General features: G+C 44.8%; 1 protein-coding gene across 1 annotated transcript in view; it reads right to left on the bottom strand.

Moving 5' to 3' along the window:
• Positions 1–22,105, bottom strand: part of RFX8 (regulatory factor X8) — a 77,164-nt gene extending 55,059 nt beyond the window's left edge. The window contains 3 exon segments of the mRNA XM_034952027.3: positions 73–134; positions 14,497–14,620; positions 21,808–22,105. Of these exon segments, the coding sequence (XP_034807918.1) occupies positions 73–134; positions 14,497–14,620; positions 21,808–21,881 (260 nt within the window). The 5' untranslated portion in view covers positions 21,882–22,105.
• Positions 22,106–22,469: the final 364 nt, after the last annotated feature.

The following is a 22,469-nucleotide window of genomic DNA, read 5'->3' as shown; positions in this document are numbered from 1 at the left end:
TTATCATTCATTTTGTGATTTTCCAAATCCTTGTTTTTAACATTTGAAATAAAACAAGAATTCTAAACCTACCTGGCACTTCCTCTAGTGCCCAGCCTCCAGGTGCCAAGGTCCGGAAAAACCAATCTCACAAGCTAAAAGAATAAGCCAGATTTAAAGTTGCAACTTGAAAACTTAGAAACAAACTTCCAATTTTTTATCTCACAATATTTAAATGATATTCCTTTTCCTCTTTTCTAATAAGCAAACAACAAAGAAAATAAATATAATAATAAAGTAATAAGGTAACAATAAAGAAAATAAATGTAAATGAAATTTTGGGGGAAAAAAATTAGACAAGTGTCAAAAAGAAAACATACCACTTGGAGGCCAGGCACGGTGGCTCCTGCCTGTAATGCCAACACTTTGGGAGGCTGAGGCAGGCCAATCACTTGAGGTCAGGAGTTCAAAACTAGCCTGGCCAACATGGTGGAACCCTGTCTCTACAACCTGGTCTCTACTACAAATACAAAGGCTGGGCATGGTGGCTCACGCCTGTAATCCCAGCACTTTGGGAGGCTGAGGCAGGCGAATCATGAGGTCAAGAGATTGAGACCATCCTGGCCAACATGGTGAAACCCCGTCTCTGCTAAAAATACAAAAATTAGCTGGGCGTGGTAACATGTGCCTGTAGTCCCAGCTACTCAGGAGGCTGAGGCAGGGAGCTACTAGGGAGGCTGAACCTGGGAGGTGGAGGTTGCAGTGAGCCAAGATCGCACCACTGCACTCCATCCTGGTGACAGAGCGAGACTCCATCTCAAAACAAACAAACAAACTTAGCCAGGCGTGGTGGCACACACCTGTAGTCCCAGCTACTCTGGAGGCTGAGGCAGGAGAATCACTGGAACCAAGGAGGCGGAGTTTGCAGTGAGCCAAGATCATGCCACTGCACTCCAGCCTGGGTGACAGAGCAAGACTCTGTCTCAAAAAATAAAAAAAAAAAAAAGAGAGAAAAAAAGAAAACATATCACTTGGAGAAAATGCCATTTAAATCTCGATGTTGGCCAGGCATGGTGACTCATGCCTGTAATCCCAGCACTTTGGGAGGCCACGATGGACAGATCACCTGAGGTCAGGAGTTTGAGATCAGTGTGGTCAACATGGTGAAAACCGGTCTCTACTAAAAATACAAAAATTAGCCGGGCATGAACCCAGGAGGCAGAGGATGCAGTGAGCTGAGAGTGCATAGCACTCTAGCCTAGGTGACAAGGGTGAAACTCGGTCTCAAAAACAAAACAAAACAAAAAACCCTCAATGTAATTTCTTCCAGTCTTTTTTTCAAAGCCCCAATATGTGTAAGTGTTCTCTGTGTTTCATATTTAATACCTGGCATCACACAATTAGCATGTCTACAGTTTTGCATTCTATTTTCTTCCCTCAACATTATGCCATGGATATTTCCCCTTGTCATAAAAAATTCTCTGGAAGCAGGGAATTATGAACCATAGTTATAATTGGGCTCACAGGTTGGCATCATAGTCCAACCTGTGAGAATGCTATAATTTTACCATTTTCCTCTTTTTCTAATGTGATAGTCATTTTCACTTTTTTAATTATTATTGTACTTTAAGTTCTAGGGTACATGTGCACAACGTGCAGGTTTGTTACATATGTATACATGTGCCATGTTGGTTTGCTGCACCCATCAACTTGTCATTTACATTAGGTATTTCTCCTAATGCTATCACTGCCCCAGCCCCCCACCCCCGACAGGCCCCTGTATGTGATGTTCCCCTCCCTGTGTTCATGTGCTCTCATTGTTCAATTCCCACCTATGAGTGAGAACATGCAGTGTTTGGTTTTCTGTCCTTGTGATAGTTTGCTGAGAAGGATGGTTTCCAGCGTCATCCATGTCCCTGCAAAGGACATGAACTCATCTTTTTTATGGCTGCATAGTATTCCATGGTGTATATGTGCCACATTTTCCTAATCCAATCTATCATTGATGGTCATATGGGTTGGTTTCAAGTCTTTGCTATTGTGAATAGTGCTATAATAAACATATGTGTGCATGTGTCTTTATAGTAGAATGATTTATAATCCTTTGGGTATATACCCAGTAATGGGATTGCTGGGTCAAATGGTATTTCTAGTTCTAGACCCTTGAGGAAGCACCACACTGTCTTCCACAATGGTTGAAGACACTCCCACCAACAGTGTAAAAGCATTCCTATTTCTCCACATCCTCTCCAGCATCTGTTGTTTCCTGACTTTTTAATGATCGTTATTCTAACCAGCGTAAGATGATATCTCATTGTGGTTTTGATTTGCATTTCTCTGATAACCAGTGATGATGAGCATTTTTTCATATGTCTGTTGGCTGCATAAATGTCTTCTTTTGAGAAGAGTCTGTTCATACCCTTTACCCACTTTTTGATGGGGTTGTTTGTTTTTTTCTTGTAAATTTGTTTAAGTTATTTGTAGATTCTGGATATTAGCCCTTTGTCAGATGTGTAGATTGTAAAAATTTTCTCCCATTCTGTAGATTGCTTGTTCACTCTGATGATAGTTTCTTTTGCTGTGCAGAAGCTCTTTAGTTTAATTAGATCCCATTTGTCAATTTTGGCTTTTGTTGCCATTGCTTTTGGTGTTTTAGTCATGAAGTCTTTGCCCATGCCTATGTCCTGAGTGGTATTGCCTAGGTTTTCTTTTTCTTTTTTCTTTTTTTTTTTTTTTTGAGACAGAGTTTCACTCTTGTTGCCGTGGAGTGCAATGGCGCAATCTCAGCTCATTGCTACCTCCGCCTCCCAGGTTCAAGCGATTCTGCTGCCTCAGCTTCCTGAGTAGCTGGGATTATAGGCACCCGCCACCACACTCAGCTAATTTTTTGTATTTTTTAGTAGAGATGGGGTTTCACTATGTTGGCCAGGCTGTTCTCGAACTCCTGACCTCAGATGATCCACCCACCTCAGCCTCCTAAAGTGCTGGGATTACAGGTGTGAGCCACCATGCCTGGCTTGCCTAGGTTTTCTTCTACAGTTTTTATCGTTTTAGGTCTTACATGTAAGTCTTTAATCCATCTTGAGTTAATTTTTGTATAAGGTGTAAGGAAGGGATCCAGCTTCAGCTTTCTACATATGGTTAGCCAGTTTTCATAGCAACATTTATTAAATAGGGAATGCTTTCCCCATTGCTTGTTTTTGTCAGGTTTGTCAAAGATCAGATGGTTGTAGATGTGTGGTGTTATTTCTGAGGCCTCTGTTCTGGTCCATTGGTCTATATCTCTGTTTTGGTACCAGTACCATGCTGTTTTGGTTCCTGTAGCCTTGTAGTATAGTTTGAAGTCAGGTAGTGTGATGCCTCCAGCTTTGTTCTTTCGGCCTAGGATTATCTTGGCTATGCAGGCTCCTTTATGGTTCCATATGAACTTTAAAGTAGTTTTTTCCAATTCTGTGAAGAAAGTCTTTGGTAGCTTGATGGGGATGGCATTGAATCTATAAATTACCTTGGGCAGTATGGCCATTTTCACGATATTGATTCTTCCTATCTATGAGCATACAACGTTCTTCCATTTGTTTGTGTCCTCTTTTATTTCCTAGAGCAGTGGTTTGTAGTTCTCTTTGAAGAGGTCCTTCACATCCCTTATAAGTTGTATTCCTAGGTATTTTATTCTCTTTGTAGCAATTGTGAATGGGAGTTCACTCATGATTTGGCTCTCTGTCTGTAATTGGTGTATAGGAATGCTTGTAATTTTTGCACATTGATTTTGTATCCTGAGACTTTGCTGAAGTTGCTTATCAGCTTAAGGAGATTTTGGGCTGAGAAGATGGGGTTTTCTAAATATACAATCATGTCATCTGCAAACAGGGATAATTTGACTTCCTCTTTTCCTAATTGAATACCCTTTATTTCTTTCTCTTGCCTGATTGTCCTAGCCAGAACTTCCAACACTATGTTGAATAGGAGTGGTGAGAGAGGGCATCCTTGTCTTGTGCTGCTTTTCAAAGGGAATGCTTCCACTTTTTGCCCATTCAGTATGATATTGGCTGTGGATTTGTCATAAATAGCTCTTCTTATTTTGAGATACATTCCATCAATACCTAGTTTATTGAGAGTTTTTAGCATGAATGGCTGTTGAATTTTGCCAAAGGCCTTTTCTGCATCTATTGAGATAATCATGTGGTTTTGTCGTTGGTTCTGTTTATGTGATGGGTTACATTTATTGATTTGCATATGTTGAACCAGCCTTGCAGCCCAGGGATGAAGCCGACTTGATCACAGTGGATAAGCTTTTTGATGTGCTACTGGATTCAGTTTGCCAGTATTTTATTGAGGATTTTCGTATCGATGTTCATCAGGGATATTGGTCTAAAATTCTCTTTTTTTTTGTTATGTCTCTGCCAGGCTTTGGTATCAGGATGGTGATGGCCTCATAAAATGAGTTAGGGAAGATTCCCTTTTTCTATTGATTGGAATAGTTTCAGAAGGAATGGTACCAGCTCCTTTTTATACCTCTGGTAGAATTTGGCTGTAGAATCCATCTGGTTCTGGACATTTTTTGGTTGGTAGGCCAATAATTATTGCCTCAATTTCAGAACCTATTATTCAGAGATTCAACTTCTTCCTGGTTTAGTCTTGGGAGGGGGTATGTGTCCAGGAATTTATCCATTTCTTCTAGATTTTCTAGTTTATTTGCATAGAGGTGTTTATACTATTCTCTGACGGTAGTCTGTATTTCTGTGGGATTGGTGATGATATCCCCTTTATCATTGTTTATTGCATCTATTTGATTCTTCTCTCTTTTCTTCTTTATTAGTCTTGCTAGCGGTCTATCAATTTTGTTGATCTTTTCAAAAAACCAGCTCTTGGATTCATTGATTTTTTTGAAGGGTTTTTTGTGTCTCTATCTCCTTCAGTTCTGCTCTGATCTTAGATATTTCTTGCCTTTTGCTAGCTTTTGAATTTGTTTACTCTTGCTTCTCTAGTTCTTTTAATTGTGATGTTAGGGGGTCGATTTTAGATCTTTCCTGCTTTCTCTTGTGGGCATTTAGTGCTATAAATTTCCCTCTACACACACTTTAAATGTGTCCCAGAGATTCTGGTACATTGTGTCTTTGTTCTCATTGGTTTCAAAAAGAACATCTCTATTTCTGCCTTCATTTTTTTATTTATCCAGTAGTCATTCAGGAGCAGGTTGTTCAGTTTCCATGTAGCTGTGCAATTTTGAGTGAGTTTCTTATTCCTGAGTTCTAATTTGATTGCACTGTGGTCTGAGAGACAGTTTGTTATGATTTCTGTTCTTTTACATTTGCTGAGGAGTGCTTTACTTCCAATTATGTGGTCAATTTTAGAATAAGTGTGATGTGGTGCTGAGAAGAATGTATATTCTGTTGATTTGGGCTGGAGAGTTCTATAGATGTCTATTAGGTCTGCTTGGTGCAGAGCTGAGTTTAGGTCCCAGATATCCTTGTTAACCTTCTAGCTCATTGATCTGTCTAAAGTAGACAGTGGGGTGTTAAAAGTCTCCCATTATTAGTGTGTGGGAGTCTAAGTCTCTTTGTAGGTCTCTGAGGACTTGCTTTATGAATCTGGGTGCTCCTGTATTGGGTGCATATATATTTAAGACAGTTAGCTCTTCTTGTTGAATTGATCCCTTTACCATTATGTAATGGCCTTCTTTGTCTCTTTTGATCTTTGTTGGTTTAAAGTCTGTTTTCTCAGAGACAAGGATTGCAACCCCTGCTTTTTTTTCGCTTTGCATTTGCTTGGTAGATCTTCCTCCATCCCCTTATTTTGAGCCTACCTGTGTCTCTGCACATGAGATGGGTCTCCTGAATATAGCACACTGATGGGCCATGATTCTTTATCCAATTTGCCAGTCTGTGTCTTTTAAAGGGGGCATTTAGTCCATTTACATTTAAAGTTAATATTGTTATGTGTGAATTTGATCCTGTCATTATGACGTTAGCTGGTTATTTTGCCCATTAATTGATGCAGTTTCTACATAGCATTGATGGTCTTTACAATTTGGCAAGTTTTTGCAGTGACTGGTACCGGCTGTTTGTTTCCAAGTTTAGTGCTTCCTTCAGGAGCTCTTGTAAGACAGGCCTCGTGGTGACAAAATCTCTCAGCATTTGCTTGTCTGTAAAGGATTTTATTTCTCCTTCACTTATGAAGCTGAGTTTGGCTGGATATGAAATTCTGGGTTGAAAATTCTTTTCTTTAAGAATGTTGAATATTGGCCCTGCTCTCTTCTGGCTTGTAGGGTTTCTGCCGAGAGATCCGCTGTTAGTCTGATGGGCTTCCCTTTGTGGGTAACCCGACCTTTCTCTCTGGCTGCCCTTAACACTTTTTCCTTCATTTCAATCTTGGTGAATCTGACAATTAAGTGTCTTGGGTTGCTCTTTTTGAGAAGTATCTTTGTGGTGTTCTCTGTATTTCCTGAATTTGAATGTTGGCCTGCCTTGCTGGGTTGGAGAAGTTCTCCTGGATAATATCCTGAAGAGTGTTTTCTAACTTGGTTCCCCATTCTCTCCATCACTTTCAGGTACATCAATCAACACAGATTTTGTCTTTTCACATAGTCCCATATTTCTTGGAGGCTTTGTTCATTTCTTGTTACTCTTTTTTCTCTAATCTTGTCTTTTCACTTTATTTCATTAATTTGATCTTCAATCATTGATATCCTTTCTTCCACTTGATCGAATTGGCTATTGAAGCTTGTGTATGCATCACAAAGTTCTCGTGCCACGGTTTTCAGCTCCATCAGGTCCCTTATGGCCTTCTCTACACTGTTTATTCTAGTTAGCCATTCGTCTAACCTTTTTTCAAGGTTTTTAGCTTCCTAGCAATGGGTTCAAACATCCTTCTTTAGCTTGGAGAAGTTTGTTATTACCGACCTTCTGAAGCCTATTTCTGTCAAATTGTCAAAGTCGTTCTCCGTCCAGTTTTGTTCCGTTGCTGGTGAGGAGCTGCGATCCTTTGGAGGAGAAGAGGCACTCTGGTTTTCAGAATTTTCAGCTTTTCTGCTCTGGTTTCTCCCCATCTTTGTGATTTTATCTACCTTTGGTCTTTGATGTTGGTGACCTACAGATGGGGTTTTGGTGTGGATGTCCTTTTTGTTGATGTTCATGTTATTCCTTTCTGTTTGTTAGTTTTCCTTCTAACAGTCAGGCCCCTCAGCTGCAGGTCTGTTGGAGTTTGCTGGAGGTCCACTCCAGACCCTGTTTGCCAGGGTATCACCAGCAGAGGCTGCAGAACAGCAAATATTGCAGAATAGCAAATATTGCTGCCTGATCCTTCCTCTGAAAGCTTTGTCCCAGAGGGGCACCCACCATATGAGGTGTCTGTTGGATGCAACTGGGAGGTGTCTCCCAGTCAGGCTACATGGGGGTCAGGGACCCACTTAAGGAGGCAGTCTGTCCGTTCTCAGAGCTTGAATGCTGTGCTGGGAGAACCACGGCTTTCTTCAGAGCTGTCAGACAGGGACGTTTAAGTCTGCAGAAGTTGTCTGCTGCCTTTTGTTCAGCTATGCCCTGCCCACAGAGGTGGAGTCCATAGAGGCAGTAGGGCTTGTTGCGCTGCAGTGGGCTCCATCCAGTTCGAGCTTCCCAGCTGCTTTGTTTACGTACTCAAGCCTCAGCAATGGCCGATGCCCTGCCCCACCCCCCACCTGGCTGCATCCTCGCAGGTCGATCTCAGACTGCTGCTGCACTAGCAGGGAGCAAGGCTCCATGGGCATGGGACCCACTGAGCCAGGCACAGGAGGGAATCTCCTGGTCTGCCAGTTGCTAAGACCTTGGGAGAAGTGCAGTATTTGGGCAGGAGTGAACTGTTTTTCCAGGTACAGTCTGTCATGGCTTCCCTTGGCTAGGAAAGGGATATCCCCTGACATCTTGAGCTTCCTGGGTGAGGCGACACCCCACCCTGCTTCAGCTTGCCCTCTGTGGGCTGCACCCACTGTCCAACCAGTCCCAACAAGATGAACCAGGAACCTCAGTTGGATATGCAGAAATCACCTGTCTTCTGCGTCGATCTCACTGAGAACTGCAGATAGGAGCTGTTCCTATTTGGCCATCTTGGAAGCCAGACCCCATTTTCACTTTTTATTATCCATTTGTTTGCCTAATTTGTTTTCACTTTCTGGGTTTGTTAGTGAAATGCTATCTTGTTTATCAGCACTTTGTTAGAGAGCCATGACATTACACTTATGACCAATAGAAGTCTGGTCTAGTTTCCGAATCAGCGAGGTTCATGACAAGCGTGGCATCCATGACATGCGTGTTGAGAGTGGAAATCCTGGATCATCATGAAGTTACAAAACACAGAGCAGGGAAGCCACGATATTTGGAGCTGTCAAGTAATTACTTCTGTTGTTTTTCTACACCCTGTCCATAATCATTCAGTCCTCGCTTCTGCTTGGTTTCATGTTGCGTCCCTCTTTCTTTCTTTTTTTTTAAAATTAGCTCCCAAGCAGTGGAATTTGATGGAAATGTGAACCATTTTTCCTCTTTTCTGGCTCCAGGTTCTACCTCTTCCTGCAGGAAGTCCACACAAGCTGGGATGAGGGGGAGGCAAGACAAAAGAGCAGGGCAAGTTTGACACAATTAACACCTTGATCATGCCTCCAAATGCAGAGGGTCTTTCAGGGAAGGAGAATCAAAATGTACGGGAGAAAAATGACAGGAGACGACAGGCACGGTGGCTCACGCCTGTAATCCCAGCACTTTGGGAGGCTGAGGTGGGCAGATCACGAGGTCAGGAGATCGAGACCATCCTGGCTAACATGGTGAAACCCCATCTCTACTAAAATACAAAAAAAAAATTGCCGGGCATGGTAGCGGGCACCTGTAGTCCCAGCTACTCCGGAGGCTGGAGAATGGCATGAACCCAGGAGGTGGAGGTTGCAGTGAGCCGAGATCACGCCACTGCACCCCAGCCCGGGCGACAGAGTGAGACTCCATCTCAAAAAAAAAAAAGAAAAAAGAAAAAGAAAAGAAAAATGACAGGAGACAAAAGGAAAAGTCAGCCAAATCTAAATGCAGTATTAGAGGCTAGAAATTCCTATTGTCAACAAGAGATTCTGACAACTTCATCTCCTCTAACTTAAGAAAATCATTGAAAAGCCTTCCAATGTGTTTAGTTGCAAAGCAAAATCCAGATGCACGTCTTAAGTACCTATAGAAATTATGAGAAAGTATGCAGCAGGCTCAGATTCTAGCCCTGAGAAATAATCTGGTGTTTGGGAAAGAAAAACAGAAGTAAAGTGCCTGATTGTCCGGCAACATAATACTCTGTACATTTGATAATACTGAGTCACCCCAACCCCAGACTATCCTGTGATTTCATTTTAATATAGAGAGCAAATACAACACAGTTAAAATGAAAAAATCAACTGGGATAACTTGCAGAAAATATAATTAAGTTAAAAATTATACCCTGAATATAGAGAGAACTGAAACAAATCAATACGAAATACGCCACAATAGAAAATGGTCTGGTGGTAATATGTACACATATTACATATTATTACATATTACATATTACATATATTACCATGTATATTATGGTACAACATACACATGACCAAAGCGCACGCAAAAGTCCTCACCTTATAATCCAATAAATGCAAGTAGAAACAGCTCATTCTAATTTTTACCCAGCAAGTTTTCTGGGGTAGGAATGTTATGAATTTGTCTAAGAATACCATGAATTATCATCAGGGATGGGAACTGACTGCAATTGTTTACAGTTGGTTGCAAAAAGCAATTCGGCAGGCCACATATGGGGATCTATCCTAAAAAAATGACCAGATATGGATGGGGACTTATGGTGTTTAAAACAAAGGAAAATTACAAACAACCTACATTTCCAATAAGGGATATGGTTAGGCTGGGCACGGTGGCTCACACCTGTAATCCCAGCACTTTGGGAGGCCGAGACACAGGTGCATTGCTTAAGCCCAGGGGTCCAAGACCAGCCTGGGCAACTTGGTAAAACCCTGTCTCTACAAAAAAAACAAAACAAAATTAGCCAGGTGTGGTGGCACACGTGTAGTCCCAGCTACTTGGGAGACTGAAGTGGGAGGCTTGCTGGAGCCCAGGAGGCAGAGGTTGCAGTGAGCCGAGATCATGTCGCTGTATTCCAGCCTAAGTGACAGAGCAACACTCTGCCTCAAAAAAAGGGGGGATATGGTTAAATAAATTATGGTACAACTCCCAAAATATTTCACAGCTATTATACAAGATGCACTTGAAAATATCTTAATGTAAAAATGTTTATGATATTTGAGGCAAAAAGAATGATAAAAGTTAGTATTTCTTGGGTGCTTTCCACGTCCCAGGACTGTTTTATTCTCTTTACATGTGTTTTTCTCATTCATTTCTTAAAAGAACCTCATGAAGTAGGTACTATTATTAATATTACTATTATTAATATCCTCACTTTATATACGATGAAGTGGAAACAAGATGGTTATCTTACCCAGGGTTACAATCTAAGAAGTTCCATTCCAGGCTTGATGCTGTTAAAAATTTTACCATGTTACCTGATGGCTATCTGTCTGTCTGCCTGTGTATCTGTCTATCTACCTATTTATCTTTATCAGTTAGGGTCCCAATAGGAAACAGCACACTCAAGTGAAAATAACCGAAGAAGAGTTTCTCAAAAGGATTCTTTATAATAGATGTGGCCAGGAGGTAAGGAAGCAATAAGAGGCCATGCAGTACTCAAGGCCCAAAGAGGAGACAAAAATCAAATCAGGAAGAAGAAAGTCTTCTGAAGGGTCCTCTTGTCTAATTATTATCTGTCCGTCCATCACCCATCCACACATCGATCTTTCAATCCATCCAGCCTTGCAGCCTCTGTATGACAGGATGAGGCAAAAAGACAGCAGATAACATGCCATAAAGTGAATTGTGAGATACATACCCTAGGGGACTTGTGTCTTCAGGCATTTAGCTGAAATGTGGTTGTAGAATGCTACAGAAGCCCTTAACACTAATCCCCCACAACGAGGTAGAGAGGAGAGGACACATAAGGGGCTTTCCGGCTTCAAGACCACCCTCTTCCCTGGTGTGGGAGAGGTGAGGGCCCCCTCAGGCCTGAGTCACTCAAAGAGAGGCCTCAGACTCCTGGTGGGCAGTGAGGGCAGGGCTCTGGCAGGAGAGTGGAAGAGATGGGTGCAGCTGTGGGTTCAGCCGGCTCATCCACCCTCCGTGCAGGCTGAGAATGGCTGCATCCTCTCCATGAAAGAGCTGGCATGTGGGAGAGCCCAGACTCTGCCTTGCGAGGCCCCCTGGACAGGCGGTCAGCCACAGCAGTCCTGGGAGATAGCCTGCCGGGCAGGCAGCACATGACCGCTGAAAAGGGTGTTTCACCAAGCCTGGGGATGCACACTGGGACAGTCCCAAGGGGGCCCTGAACACCACCACTGGGAGACAGGGTCCGCCCGCCCCCAGAGCCTGCAGCCATGAAATAAGAACTATACAGCCACTTACCTCCTTCTCTCCCTCCCAGAGGGGTCAGGCCACACCTGGTGAGCTGTAGGAGGAGGCAGAGGGAGGGAAGAAGCCCAGGCCTAGTTCTCTGTGGCAAGATACCAAGCTGGAGGGGATGGGGAAACAGCTCTACTTTAAATCAAGTTCAGAGTTTTGATATTATCTGGGACTGGATACTCTAAGCATCAGACTGATGACATTGTTGGGTAGTTACAGTGACAACAAGACTTGGTGTCATCCAAGAGTTTCCAGCAAGGTCATGCTGATTGCTCAAATGCTCACTTAGGAGCTGAGGAAGAACCAGCCACTGGACACCTTCAGACACAGAACAGGAAGATGAAGTCGCCATGTGGTTACTTCTCCAGCTCCTGCCGGTCCCATATGTGTGCATGAGAGAGTGTGCACGTCTGCAAATGAACTACACACACAGGCCTATATCTCTGGACAGGGAAGTGATAGCCGGCATTCATTTTCTTCTTTTTACACATTCTCCTCTAATTTCCACATTTCCTACAAAGGGGATGTAGTCCTTTTATAATCAGAAAAACATCAGCAAATGTTATTTCAAAAGAGGAAGTCAGCCTTCCGGAAATTCCCTAATCCATGTAAAATATCACTTGTACCAGGAATGAGTCTTACCCATCACATGCCCAGTACCGCCACAAAGAGCAAGAAACATTCCAACATCTGCACAGGAACTTGGCGAGAAACTGACTCTATTCCCAGGGGAGGAGGGAGGAAGTGAGAATTGCGGATTTTGTTGTTTCTCTTGTAAACACACATTGGGATCATATCCTTTTCCCTTCCCCTCCCTTCTCCATTTAGTCACAAATTCAGCAGCACAGAGACCTTTCCCAATACTAGCTCAACTGATGTGGCCCATTTTTCAGGCAAATTTCCAATGAGAGCTGAAAGTTAGTACCTTGGCACCTTGAGGAATTCTAAAGGAATCCGAGAGTATTGAGATAAAAAATGCCTCCTAGCTGCATGTAGTCACACACTGGAGTCTCTTTAACTTTTTTTTCTAATGCTTTGCAGTAGAATTACCATGAAGGTGAAACAGCCTTATAAAAAGATCTTTAAAAGTTCGTGGAAAAGAGTTTTTGCTATGTTAGAAAAGGAGGTAGGCATCCCATGGAGCTAAAACATGTCAAGCCAAAGTCACCCACTTCCCTCTGATAAGGGTGGTAGATGGCTGGATGGGAAAAGGCCGCAGGGCCAGGATACCCAGCACTCAGCTCAGCCTTGGATGATGTTTGCCAATATTTGGAGTGATGAAATGGCAACATATGACCTGGATGATAGCAGCTGGGGGAATTCCCAGCTACTGGGAAAAGCTTAGAGTCACCTAGCAAGATGACTTGATAAAAGACACACTTTTCAAACATAGCCACTTCAGCAGGTTGGGAAGACTGGATGAACCACCTGTGATTCAAGAATATGGTGAGAAATAGAACTGCAGGTCAAAACTGAATAGGTGGCCGGGCACACTGGCTTACCCCTATAATCCCAGCACTTAGGGAGGCGGGCAGATCACGAGGTCGGGAGATCGAGACCATCCTGGCCAACATAGTGAAACCCAGTCTCTACTAAAATAAAATACAAAAAATTAGCTGGGCGTGGTGTTGCACGCCTGTAGTCCCAGATACTTGGGAGACTGAGGCATGGGAATCGCTTGAACTCGGGAGGCGGAGGTTGCAGTGAGCCAAGATCGTGCCACTGCACTTCAGCCTGGCGACAGAGCAAGACTCTGTCTCAAAAAAACAAAAAACAAAAACAAAAAAACACAAAAAACTGAGGTAAAATACAATAGGAATAAGAGAATAACTACTCTTGGGTTCAAATAGTTAATTACATGATGATAACAGTATGATAACAACAACATTTTGTATTTATATAGGGTATTAATATTTTATAGTTTACAAGACTGTTTTGGGAGGCTTACCTTAATTTCAACTCTTTAGAAAAAAATACTTAAGGTTGTTTCTGTTGACTACAAGCTTAAACTGAACAGATACAGAAAAATAAAAGCCAACAGTAGCCAAAAAAAGGTAAGCGCTCTTGACCTTTGAGCACATCTGAGGGACTGGGTTGCACCCTTGGGGCCACCTTTAAGAGAAACGTCAATAATTGAAGTCATAACGAAACAGGTGGGCAGGGAGGCAAAGGGAAGACAGGGAGAGGTGAACAGTTGTTTCAAATATGTGAGCAGCCTCCATATTAGAAGATTCTGTGATTATCAAAAGTGTAGAACTTCCACAAATGAACAGAAGTTTCAAAGATGAAGACTGTGTTTGGAAGAACGGATCTAATCATTTCAATGTTTTGTAAGTAAAATTGAAATCCACACGATTGCTGTGGGGAGGGTAATGGTTTGGCCACATCCCTTGATGTCACTCAGCCATGCACCCCCTGACACTGCAAGTTCATTCCTGGACATACAGATGCAAGAGGCAGGAGGCTCATTTGAACCTGGGAGGTGGAGGTTGCAGTGAGCCAAGATCACGCCATTGCTGCAGCCTGGGCAACAAGAGGGAAATTCTATCTCAGAAAAAAAAAAAAAAAAGATCTTAACCTCCAGAGGAGATCTTTTAAGAGCCAATGAGTTCTCTCAGCACAACCAAATTGTGAGAAACATCAGTTGTCTGACATCACAAAGTGGCTCTCAGCTTGTGTGGTGCCAAAGCGGCTCTCAGAGCTTGGCACTTCTATGCAGGGAATACCATGCCAGCAAACCTGGCTCCCTGAGGAGTGCTTGGAGCTGCCATAATTACATTCCCTTAGGTGCTACCCATTCCTCATCCTTCCTGGCCCCTCACTATGAAGTGTGGACAAAGGGAAGTGGCTAACAGGACGGCTCTTCAATTAGCTGAAGGATGTTGACCAGCTGGTGGGAAGGAAGCCAAAGATACCCACTGAAAATCCATTAGACTCAAATACATTGCAACATTTCCTCCAATAACTTGCTTCCCTTTTTTGCACTCAGTGAATAGAGCGTTCTTAATCTTCAACAACTTACCTTCCCAAAGGTGGCCGGGTTGACTTGGTTCTCAGTGTTTTGCCCACAGGTCTCCACGTAAATCTCATACATGAGACAGCGAGGGACGCTGCACTCTTCGCAAATGCAGAAGTTGTCGACCAACCTGGAGGAGAGGAGGACAAGGAGGAGGAAATTGGCATTTGTTTTTCTAGAGCAAAATATTTTGACACAATCAATGGTCAAGATGTGTATGAGGTTCCAATAAATGAAACATGTCTAATTGATTGGATGAATCCCTGCGAAGGCTCACAACTGGCATCACTATGTACCCGTTTGTCCTTAGGCCAGTGTTAAGTATATTGACTGTGGCTTTTAGAAGATCAGAAGCCCATAACGTGTTTCTGTTTTTGTTTGTTTCCTGGCAGGTTGGCATGCTAAAAAGAAGTTCAAATTAGGACTTCAGCAGACGCTGTTTCATAGACCTTTACAAAGGTTACAGCCAAGAGCTACATAACTACAAAGTGGAGAATTATTTATTCCACTTTATGAATAAGACACAAAACAATACCCAGGTAAGTCCTATCACCCCTGCAGGTGACTGCAGGGGCCAGCCTGGCTTCCCAGGGCCCGTTTTCACATCCTTCCCTCTCTGATCCCTGTTCCTCTGAAGCAGTTGCTTGCATGGTTCTTAAACCCCTGTGGTTTAGGGCAGGCCATTATGTTTGGATTCTTTGAATTGCAATGAGGTGTAAAATGCAAGACATCAAGAGACACCAAGAGAGGCAGAGTGCTTTTGCTCTGCTTTCTTCCCTATTGGTACAGAGCCAGAGCAGCACAGAGCGAATGCAGCAGTGCCTGTGAACGCACCTGCAGGGCCTGTGACCGCACCTGCAGGGCCTGTGACCTCTGCTCAAAGTGGGACCTTCAACTACCCAAATGCTCCTGGTCTGGGGGCAGAGTGTGTTCCTTACCAATGAGGGGCTCTGGCTGAGGTTCACAGACCACCCCCGGCCCCTGGGGACAGCCAGGCGCCTATTCCAGCAGCAGTATGTGAGCGTGGAGGTGAGTGGTGAAGGTGGCCTGGGTCAGAAAGTGTCTGTAGTGACATCCAGCCACCACCTTCCTTTCCCGGTGGGATAGACCATCGTTCTTTAAAAAAAATATACAAAGCAAGCCAGTATAATTCTTAAACAAAGAGGAATATTTATTTAGCAGAGACTTTACAGACAATACGTCTCCTTGGCATTTGTTTTTCTAGAGAAAAATATGGGTATTTTGCTCTAGATGGGTATATGGGTAGTATACAGCTTATCTTCTGGAATGAGGCACACTGAGGCCCAAATTTACTTTCCTTGGGAACTAAAGGACATAGTCACAATTGTTAACCCCACCGGCTTCCCAGAAAAAAAGACACATGGACATAAGGAATAGGGGAATCTCTGGCCCTGCAATGCTTCCTTGGGGTAACAAATTACCACAGGCCCAGTGGCCTCAAACAACAGAAATGTATTCTCACAGTTCTGGAAGCTGGAAGCTTAAAAATCCAAGTGCCAGCAAGGTCAGTTCCTTCCAGAGGCTCTGAGGGAGACCCTGCTCGATACTTTTCTCCTTGTTTCTGGTGATTGCTGGAAATCCTCGGTGTTCCTCGGCTTCACTCCAGTCCCTGCCTGTGTCTCACACAGCCTTCTCCCTGTGTGTCCGTATCTCTGAGAATTTTATTGTTTTTCTTTTTTGTATTTTTTTAGTAGAGACGGGGTTTTGCCATGTTGGCCAGGCTGGTCTTGAACTCCTGGGCTCGAGCGCTCCACCCACCTCAGCCTCCCAAAGTGCTGGGATTACAGGCATGAGTCACCGTGCATGGCTAGTATCTCTGTGAATTTTCTTATCAACATACCAGTGACTGGATTTAGAGCCCATCCTAAGTCAGGATGACTTCAATTTAACTAATTACATCTACAAAGATCCTATTTCCAAATAAGGTTACATTCTGAGGTCCCGGGTGGACATGAGTTTTTTTTGGGGGGATGCTATTCAACCCAGTACAGGCATCAAGGAAGTAGATTTTTCTGGGATGCTTCCCAAAGTCATTGTGGGAGCCTGACACTTCAGATACTTCACAATGGCTTAAATGCAGCTGCTACTGCATCAATTATTTGGCTCAAGGTTGAGTACAGGGTGATACCTACTGATGGGATGGTGGGATGGGGGAGTAGCAGATTCATATATATAGTCAGCATATATATATATACACACATATATATATACACACACATATATATATACACACACACATATATATATATGTAGAGAGAGAGAGACAGAGAGACTCCCTCTGGAATGCAGTGGTGCAATCATAGCTCATTGCATCCTCAAACTCCTGGGCTCAAGGGATCCTCCTGCCTTAGCCTACTGAGTAGCTGTGACTACAGGCGTGTGACCATGTCCAGATACTTAAAAAAAAATTTTTGTAGAGACAGGGTCTCACTATGTTGCCCAAGCTAGTGCTGACCTCCTGTTGTCGAGCAATCCTCCCACCTTGGCCTTCCAAAGTGCTGGGATTACAGGCACAAACCACTGCACCTGGCTTATATTTCTTTTGTTAAGACACTGCTTGTTGATATATGAAAAACTCACTATTGGAAGTTATCACAGAAAAATGTTGGCTAAATCCGGGAAACTGTGGCAAAATGTGATGTGCATTCAATTCAAACTCACTTCTGTTTATTCATAGTTACTCCAGATTTAGTTAGGGAATTATCTCCTTAAAAAAGAAGTGTAAAAAATACAAACTCCTTAAAATGAACTCTAGTTTTCCATGTTTGCTGATTGTTCTTTCCTGTGACAGACGCTCATTTGTTCTCAGTCTCTATGAATTGCTGTCCTCCCAATTTCAAAATGATACTACCGAGCCTGCCTGTTACCTAAGTGGAATAGGAAGGCCAAATAATACTCTTAATAAGAATAATCGTAAAAGTCTGTGGCCAAGAGTCCTTTCTATGCCACACATGTAAAGAAAGGGCTGCCTTCGGATGTGAGCCCTGTGTGGCTGCCTTGATCCTGGCAGTTCCAAGAGATTCATTCTGTTTCTGACCATGTGTCTGTGGTCATTTGCCCAACATTCTAAGCCAAATCGCAGAGACTGACCAGTGGCAGCCAGTCAGCATACAGTAACCAGACAAGCAGAAGGTTTGAAAGTGGACTTTGTCACCCAGTAGTTGCCTCAGCCTTCAGTGTCACCCAGTAGTTGCCTCAGCCTTCAGTGTCCACACACATACCCCGGGCTTTGAACCTCAAAGACCTAAGTTTCCATTCTGACTCTGAGACACCTGAGAATTTTTGTGATCAGAAAACAAGCACATGACCTGCCTACTACCGTGGCTTGCACACAGAAGCTCTTATTATCATTTTTATGTCTACCATCAAAATCTGGAATGGAAGCAAGAAAGATGCTGATGTTGGCAGAGTGGCTACACAGAGCACCTGCTGTAGGTGAGCCTGACTTCCAACCACCTGGGGCTCCAAGGAGAGACCGATTGGGGGCTGGCAGAACTGCTGGCAGGTGACATTGGTTAAGGGTTTTATACTCTGCCACCAAAATGTCCTTTGGTGATACACCTGGGAATAAAGCCTGTCTACATTTGAAGTGAATCAGATCACTAGATTCCTCGCTTAGCTTCGTAATAACACTATTTTCCTGGTCTTGCCATCAGACAAGGTGGATTATTAAGATCTTGAGACCGTTCATGATGTTCTCCTCGCTTTGAGTGATGAACAATCTGATGATTACTGACCTCAGAGCACAAATACTTAGCCAGTGCTTCACACGTTTTCTGAGTACTCTTTTTTTTTTTCTTCTTTTTTTTGAGATGGAGTCTCACTCTGTCACCCAGGCTGGAGTGCAGTGGCGCGATCTCGGCTTAATGCAAGCTCCGCCTACCAGGTTCATGTCATTCTCCTGCCTCAGCCTCCCAAGTAGCTGGGACTACAGGCGCCTGCCACCTCGCCTGGCTAATTTTTTGTATATTTAGTAGAGACGGGGTTTCACCGTGTTAGCCAGGATGGTCTCGATCTCCTGACCTCGTGATCCACCTGCCTTGGCCTCCCAAAGTGCTGGGATTACAGGCGTGAGCCACCGCGCCCGGCCTCTGAGTACTCTTTAAAGAAAAATGTCATGAGCAACTGGGCGCGGTGGCTCACGCCTGTAATCCCAGCACTTTGGGAGGCTGAGATGGGCAGATCACCTGAGGTCAGGAGTTCAAGGCCAGCGTGGCTAACATGGCGAAAACCCGTCTCTACGAAAAATACAAAAATTAGCTGGGCGCAGTGGTGCGTGCCTGTAATCCCAGCTACTCAGGAGGCTGAGGTAGGAGAATCACTTGAACCTGGGAGGCAGAGGTTGCAGTGAGCCGAGATTGTGCCACTGCACTCCAGGCTGGGAGACAAAGCGAGACTCCATCTCAGAACAAACAAACAAACAAAAAAAACAAAGAAAAATGTCATGAGCCCCCCACACTAGGAACTATAGTACCTTTTCGATACGGCTGATCAAAAGCTACCATGAATTCTGCACCTTTCCAAATAAATTTGTATTTTTAAAATTTCAACAGAGTCTGCAGAAATTTGTAAAAGTCTATGTGGGAGATAGTTATGTAGTCTACAGCCAGGGCTCAGCATGCATTGGGATTAGATAATGCTTAGGTTTTGCCTGGTCTGAAACCAGGGGTCAGACCTGCTAGGTCTGCATCCCAGCAAGGAAGTCAGATCACTGTTCTTCATTCCTTTGTGCTCCCCAGAGCTTTAACCCCACTTCTCCCCGTTTCTGCAGTCTTTCCTGTCCATGAGACAGAAACCTTCTATTATCTCTGGCCCCTGAGACTTGGCCAAGCTCTCTTGGGGCCTTTCTCCTGGGAGAATTTATCCAATATGGATGACAGTGGCACTGATGTCTCCATGTTAAGACATGTTGGGGTCCTAACAAGCGACTGATTAGAAGACAAAACAATGAAGTAATGTGGAAAATGGCAGGTTTCCTCCACAGGACAACAGTTGGACCCCTCCCTGGTCTTTCACTCAGACACTGGCTAATGGAGATGTCTCCAGGCGTTCAGACCCCTCGCCCTGCACTACCCACCACTGCTCCTCCAGCATTGGTAACACCTTCCAGGCTTTGGAATACCAGAGGCTGTTCTTGATGTTGATGTTAAAACCACTAGTACCAACGATCTGTTTTGGGTTATTTTGTTTTGAGAGGGAGTTTCACTCTTGTCGCCCACGCTGAAGCAGAGTGGCGCAATCTTGGTTCACTACAACCTCCACCTCCCAGTTTCAAGCGATTCTCCTGCCTCAGCCTTCAGAGTAGCTGGGATTTACAGGCGCCCGCCACCACACCCAGCTAATTTTTGTATTTTTAGTAGAGATGGGGTTTCACCATGTTAGCCAGGCTGGTCTCAAACTCCTGAGCTCAAGTGATCCACCTGCCTCGGCCTCCCAGAGTGCTGGGATTACAGGCCTGAGCCACCGCACCCGGCCTCAACGATCTGTTAAACATACCACCTCATCAACTGGATGATTTCTAAAGAAAAGTCCTCCCCAATGAAACGGTGACCCCTCCCTTATTTCCATTGCCTCCACCCCCCAACCTTGAAGAGTGGCCTATAGGGATAGGAACTTGTAATATGGGACTTGAATAAGTCAGACTGTCTGCTAAAATGGTCTACACCAGGGGTGTCCAATCTTTTCTTCCCTGGGCTACACTGTAAGAAGAATTGTCTTGGGTCACATATAAAATACACTAACACTAATGATAGCTGATGAGCCAAAACAAACAAAAAAAATCTCATAATGTTTTAACAAAGTTTATGAAGGCCCAGCGTGGTGGCTCACACCTGTAATCCCAGCACTTTGGGAGGCCGAGGGAGGTGGATCACTTGAGGTCAGGACTTCCAGACCAGCCTGGCTAACATGGTGAAACCTTGTCTCTAATAAAAATACAAAAATTAGCAGGGCATGGTGGTGCAGGCTTGTAATCCCAGCTACTACGGAAGGATAAGGCAGGAGAATCACTTGAACTCAGGAGGCGGAGGTCACAGTGAACCAAGATCATGCCACTGCACTCCAGACTGGGCAAGAGAGCAAGACTCTGTCACAAAAAAAAAAAAAAAAAGAAAGAAAGGAAAAGAAAGTTTACAAATCTGTGTTGGGCCTCATGCAAAGCTGTCCTGAGCCTCATGCAGCCCTTAGGCCAAGGGTTGGACAAGCTTGGTCTAGACCATCATAGGCCCCCTGGTTACCATTTGAAGTGAGTTCACAAACGGTCTTAGGAGGATGTTCAGGTATTTTTTAATCAGTCTCATCATTCTTTCAAGTCTCTGGAGCATAATTTAAACCCCGGAAACTCTAATTTACTAAATGGCGAACTGAAGTCATTGAAAGGCATCCTGAGTCCTTTCTTCTAAGAACGAAGCATGAGGGGCCTGGGTCGGTGAGTGTAGCAGAAACCTAGCCCGGCTGTGTAACACTGAAAAACGCTGTGTGCTTCAGTATTTATTCATTTGATTTTTTTTTTCTCTCATTGAAGATAAGACATGTCAAAAATGTTCTTTTGGAGGAAAGTGGTAACTGTTTAGGCCTGCCAGGGTTATAATCACAAACACGCCCTTCATTTTTGTTTCACTCACATGACTTTTTCAAAAGTCTTCCCTGAGAAATATGCTTTGAAACTTAAAAAGAGAAAAATGTACTCTGTTATATAACAGTTATTCACCTTGTAAAACTAAAGGTCCTAGAACTGGTTTCAATTATTTTTCTATTTAAGAAGATCTGCAACCCCATGAGGTTCTCAGTCCCAAGGGCTGAGGATATTTTTCTTTCCCTTTTTTCCTGCTTCGACTTAAATAGCTGGTAGTGAATTTCACAATGCGGAATGCATTGCTAAAGCTAAAAACTCCTAAGCTTTAAATTAGGAAACATCCCATCCTGGATCTAGGGAGAGAAAGCTTCTCCTCCCCTGGCAAGGCCCAGGAGCTTTTGGATGTACATGGAAGCAGGGTCCAACCAACGGGTCCCCGCGGGGCAGACCGGATGGCTTTCCGCGGGAAGGGTGACAACGGGGAAGCCACAGATGGCAAGCCCGGCCCCATGGCCGATTCGGGCCCGGGGCTTTTACGCGTGTGCGTGCATGGCAGGTCCCTCCGCGCTGCGGCGGGCGAGCATCAGAAAGCGCTGGGCCTGGGCCCGCTCCTCACACCCGGCTTTGACCCGGCGTCCCGAGGGCAGCCGTAGCGGGAACCACGCTTCCCCTCCCCGGCCCCACCTCCTCCATCCCAGCGTCCCAGGCGCCTGGCGGCTCACCACTGGATGACGCCGCTGTGCGGGCCCCGGCTACCCTCGCCGCTCGACGGCGAGGCCGGCACCCCCTCGGCCATGGCTCGGCCCCGGGCCTGCAGCACCGAGGCAGGCAGCGAGCGGCGGCCGTGGGCGGCGCTGGGTTGCACCGGTCCTGCCACCGCCGCTCCTCGGTGTTTACTTTAGAAAGGAGCGCGCGGGGGGCGCGCGGGGCGCGGGGCGGGAGCCCAGTCCTCCAGGCCCGAGCCCGGGGGCGCGGAAGGCGCGCGGCGAGTACGGGAGGCCACAGCTCCCCAACCCCCGCGCCCCGCCGAGGATGCGCGGACCCCGCCCTGCATCCTGCGGTGTGGGCTGGAGCCGCCTCCCGCTCGCACCCAGCGCCCTTCCCACCTGCGTACCAACCAATCAAACAGGGACGCGAACAAGCACCAACTTACACCTTTTCCAATCTGGTCGCGGTGTTGAGTCCGTGGGGGTCCTTGACTTGCTTGAGCGTTGGAGTTATTCAGGCAGTTTTCAAAAATTTGATACCCCGGCTGCCGCTCCCCATCCCAGCCCCGCCCCACCCACCCCAAGAGGTTCTGATGAATTGGTCTGGGCGAGGGCAGCCTGGGCCAACCGGCTTTTTCAGGGTCCCGGGTGATGCTAATGTGCCCGCCGTTGCTGAA

Source organism: Pan paniscus, chromosome 12 (assembly GCF_029289425.2).
Source record: "Pan paniscus chromosome 12, NHGRI_mPanPan1-v2.0_pri, whole genome shotgun sequence".
NCBI classification, from domain to species: domain Eukaryota; kingdom Metazoa; phylum Chordata; class Mammalia; order Primates; family Hominidae; genus Pan; species Pan paniscus.
This window is presented reverse-complemented; position numbering and strand designations above follow the sequence as displayed.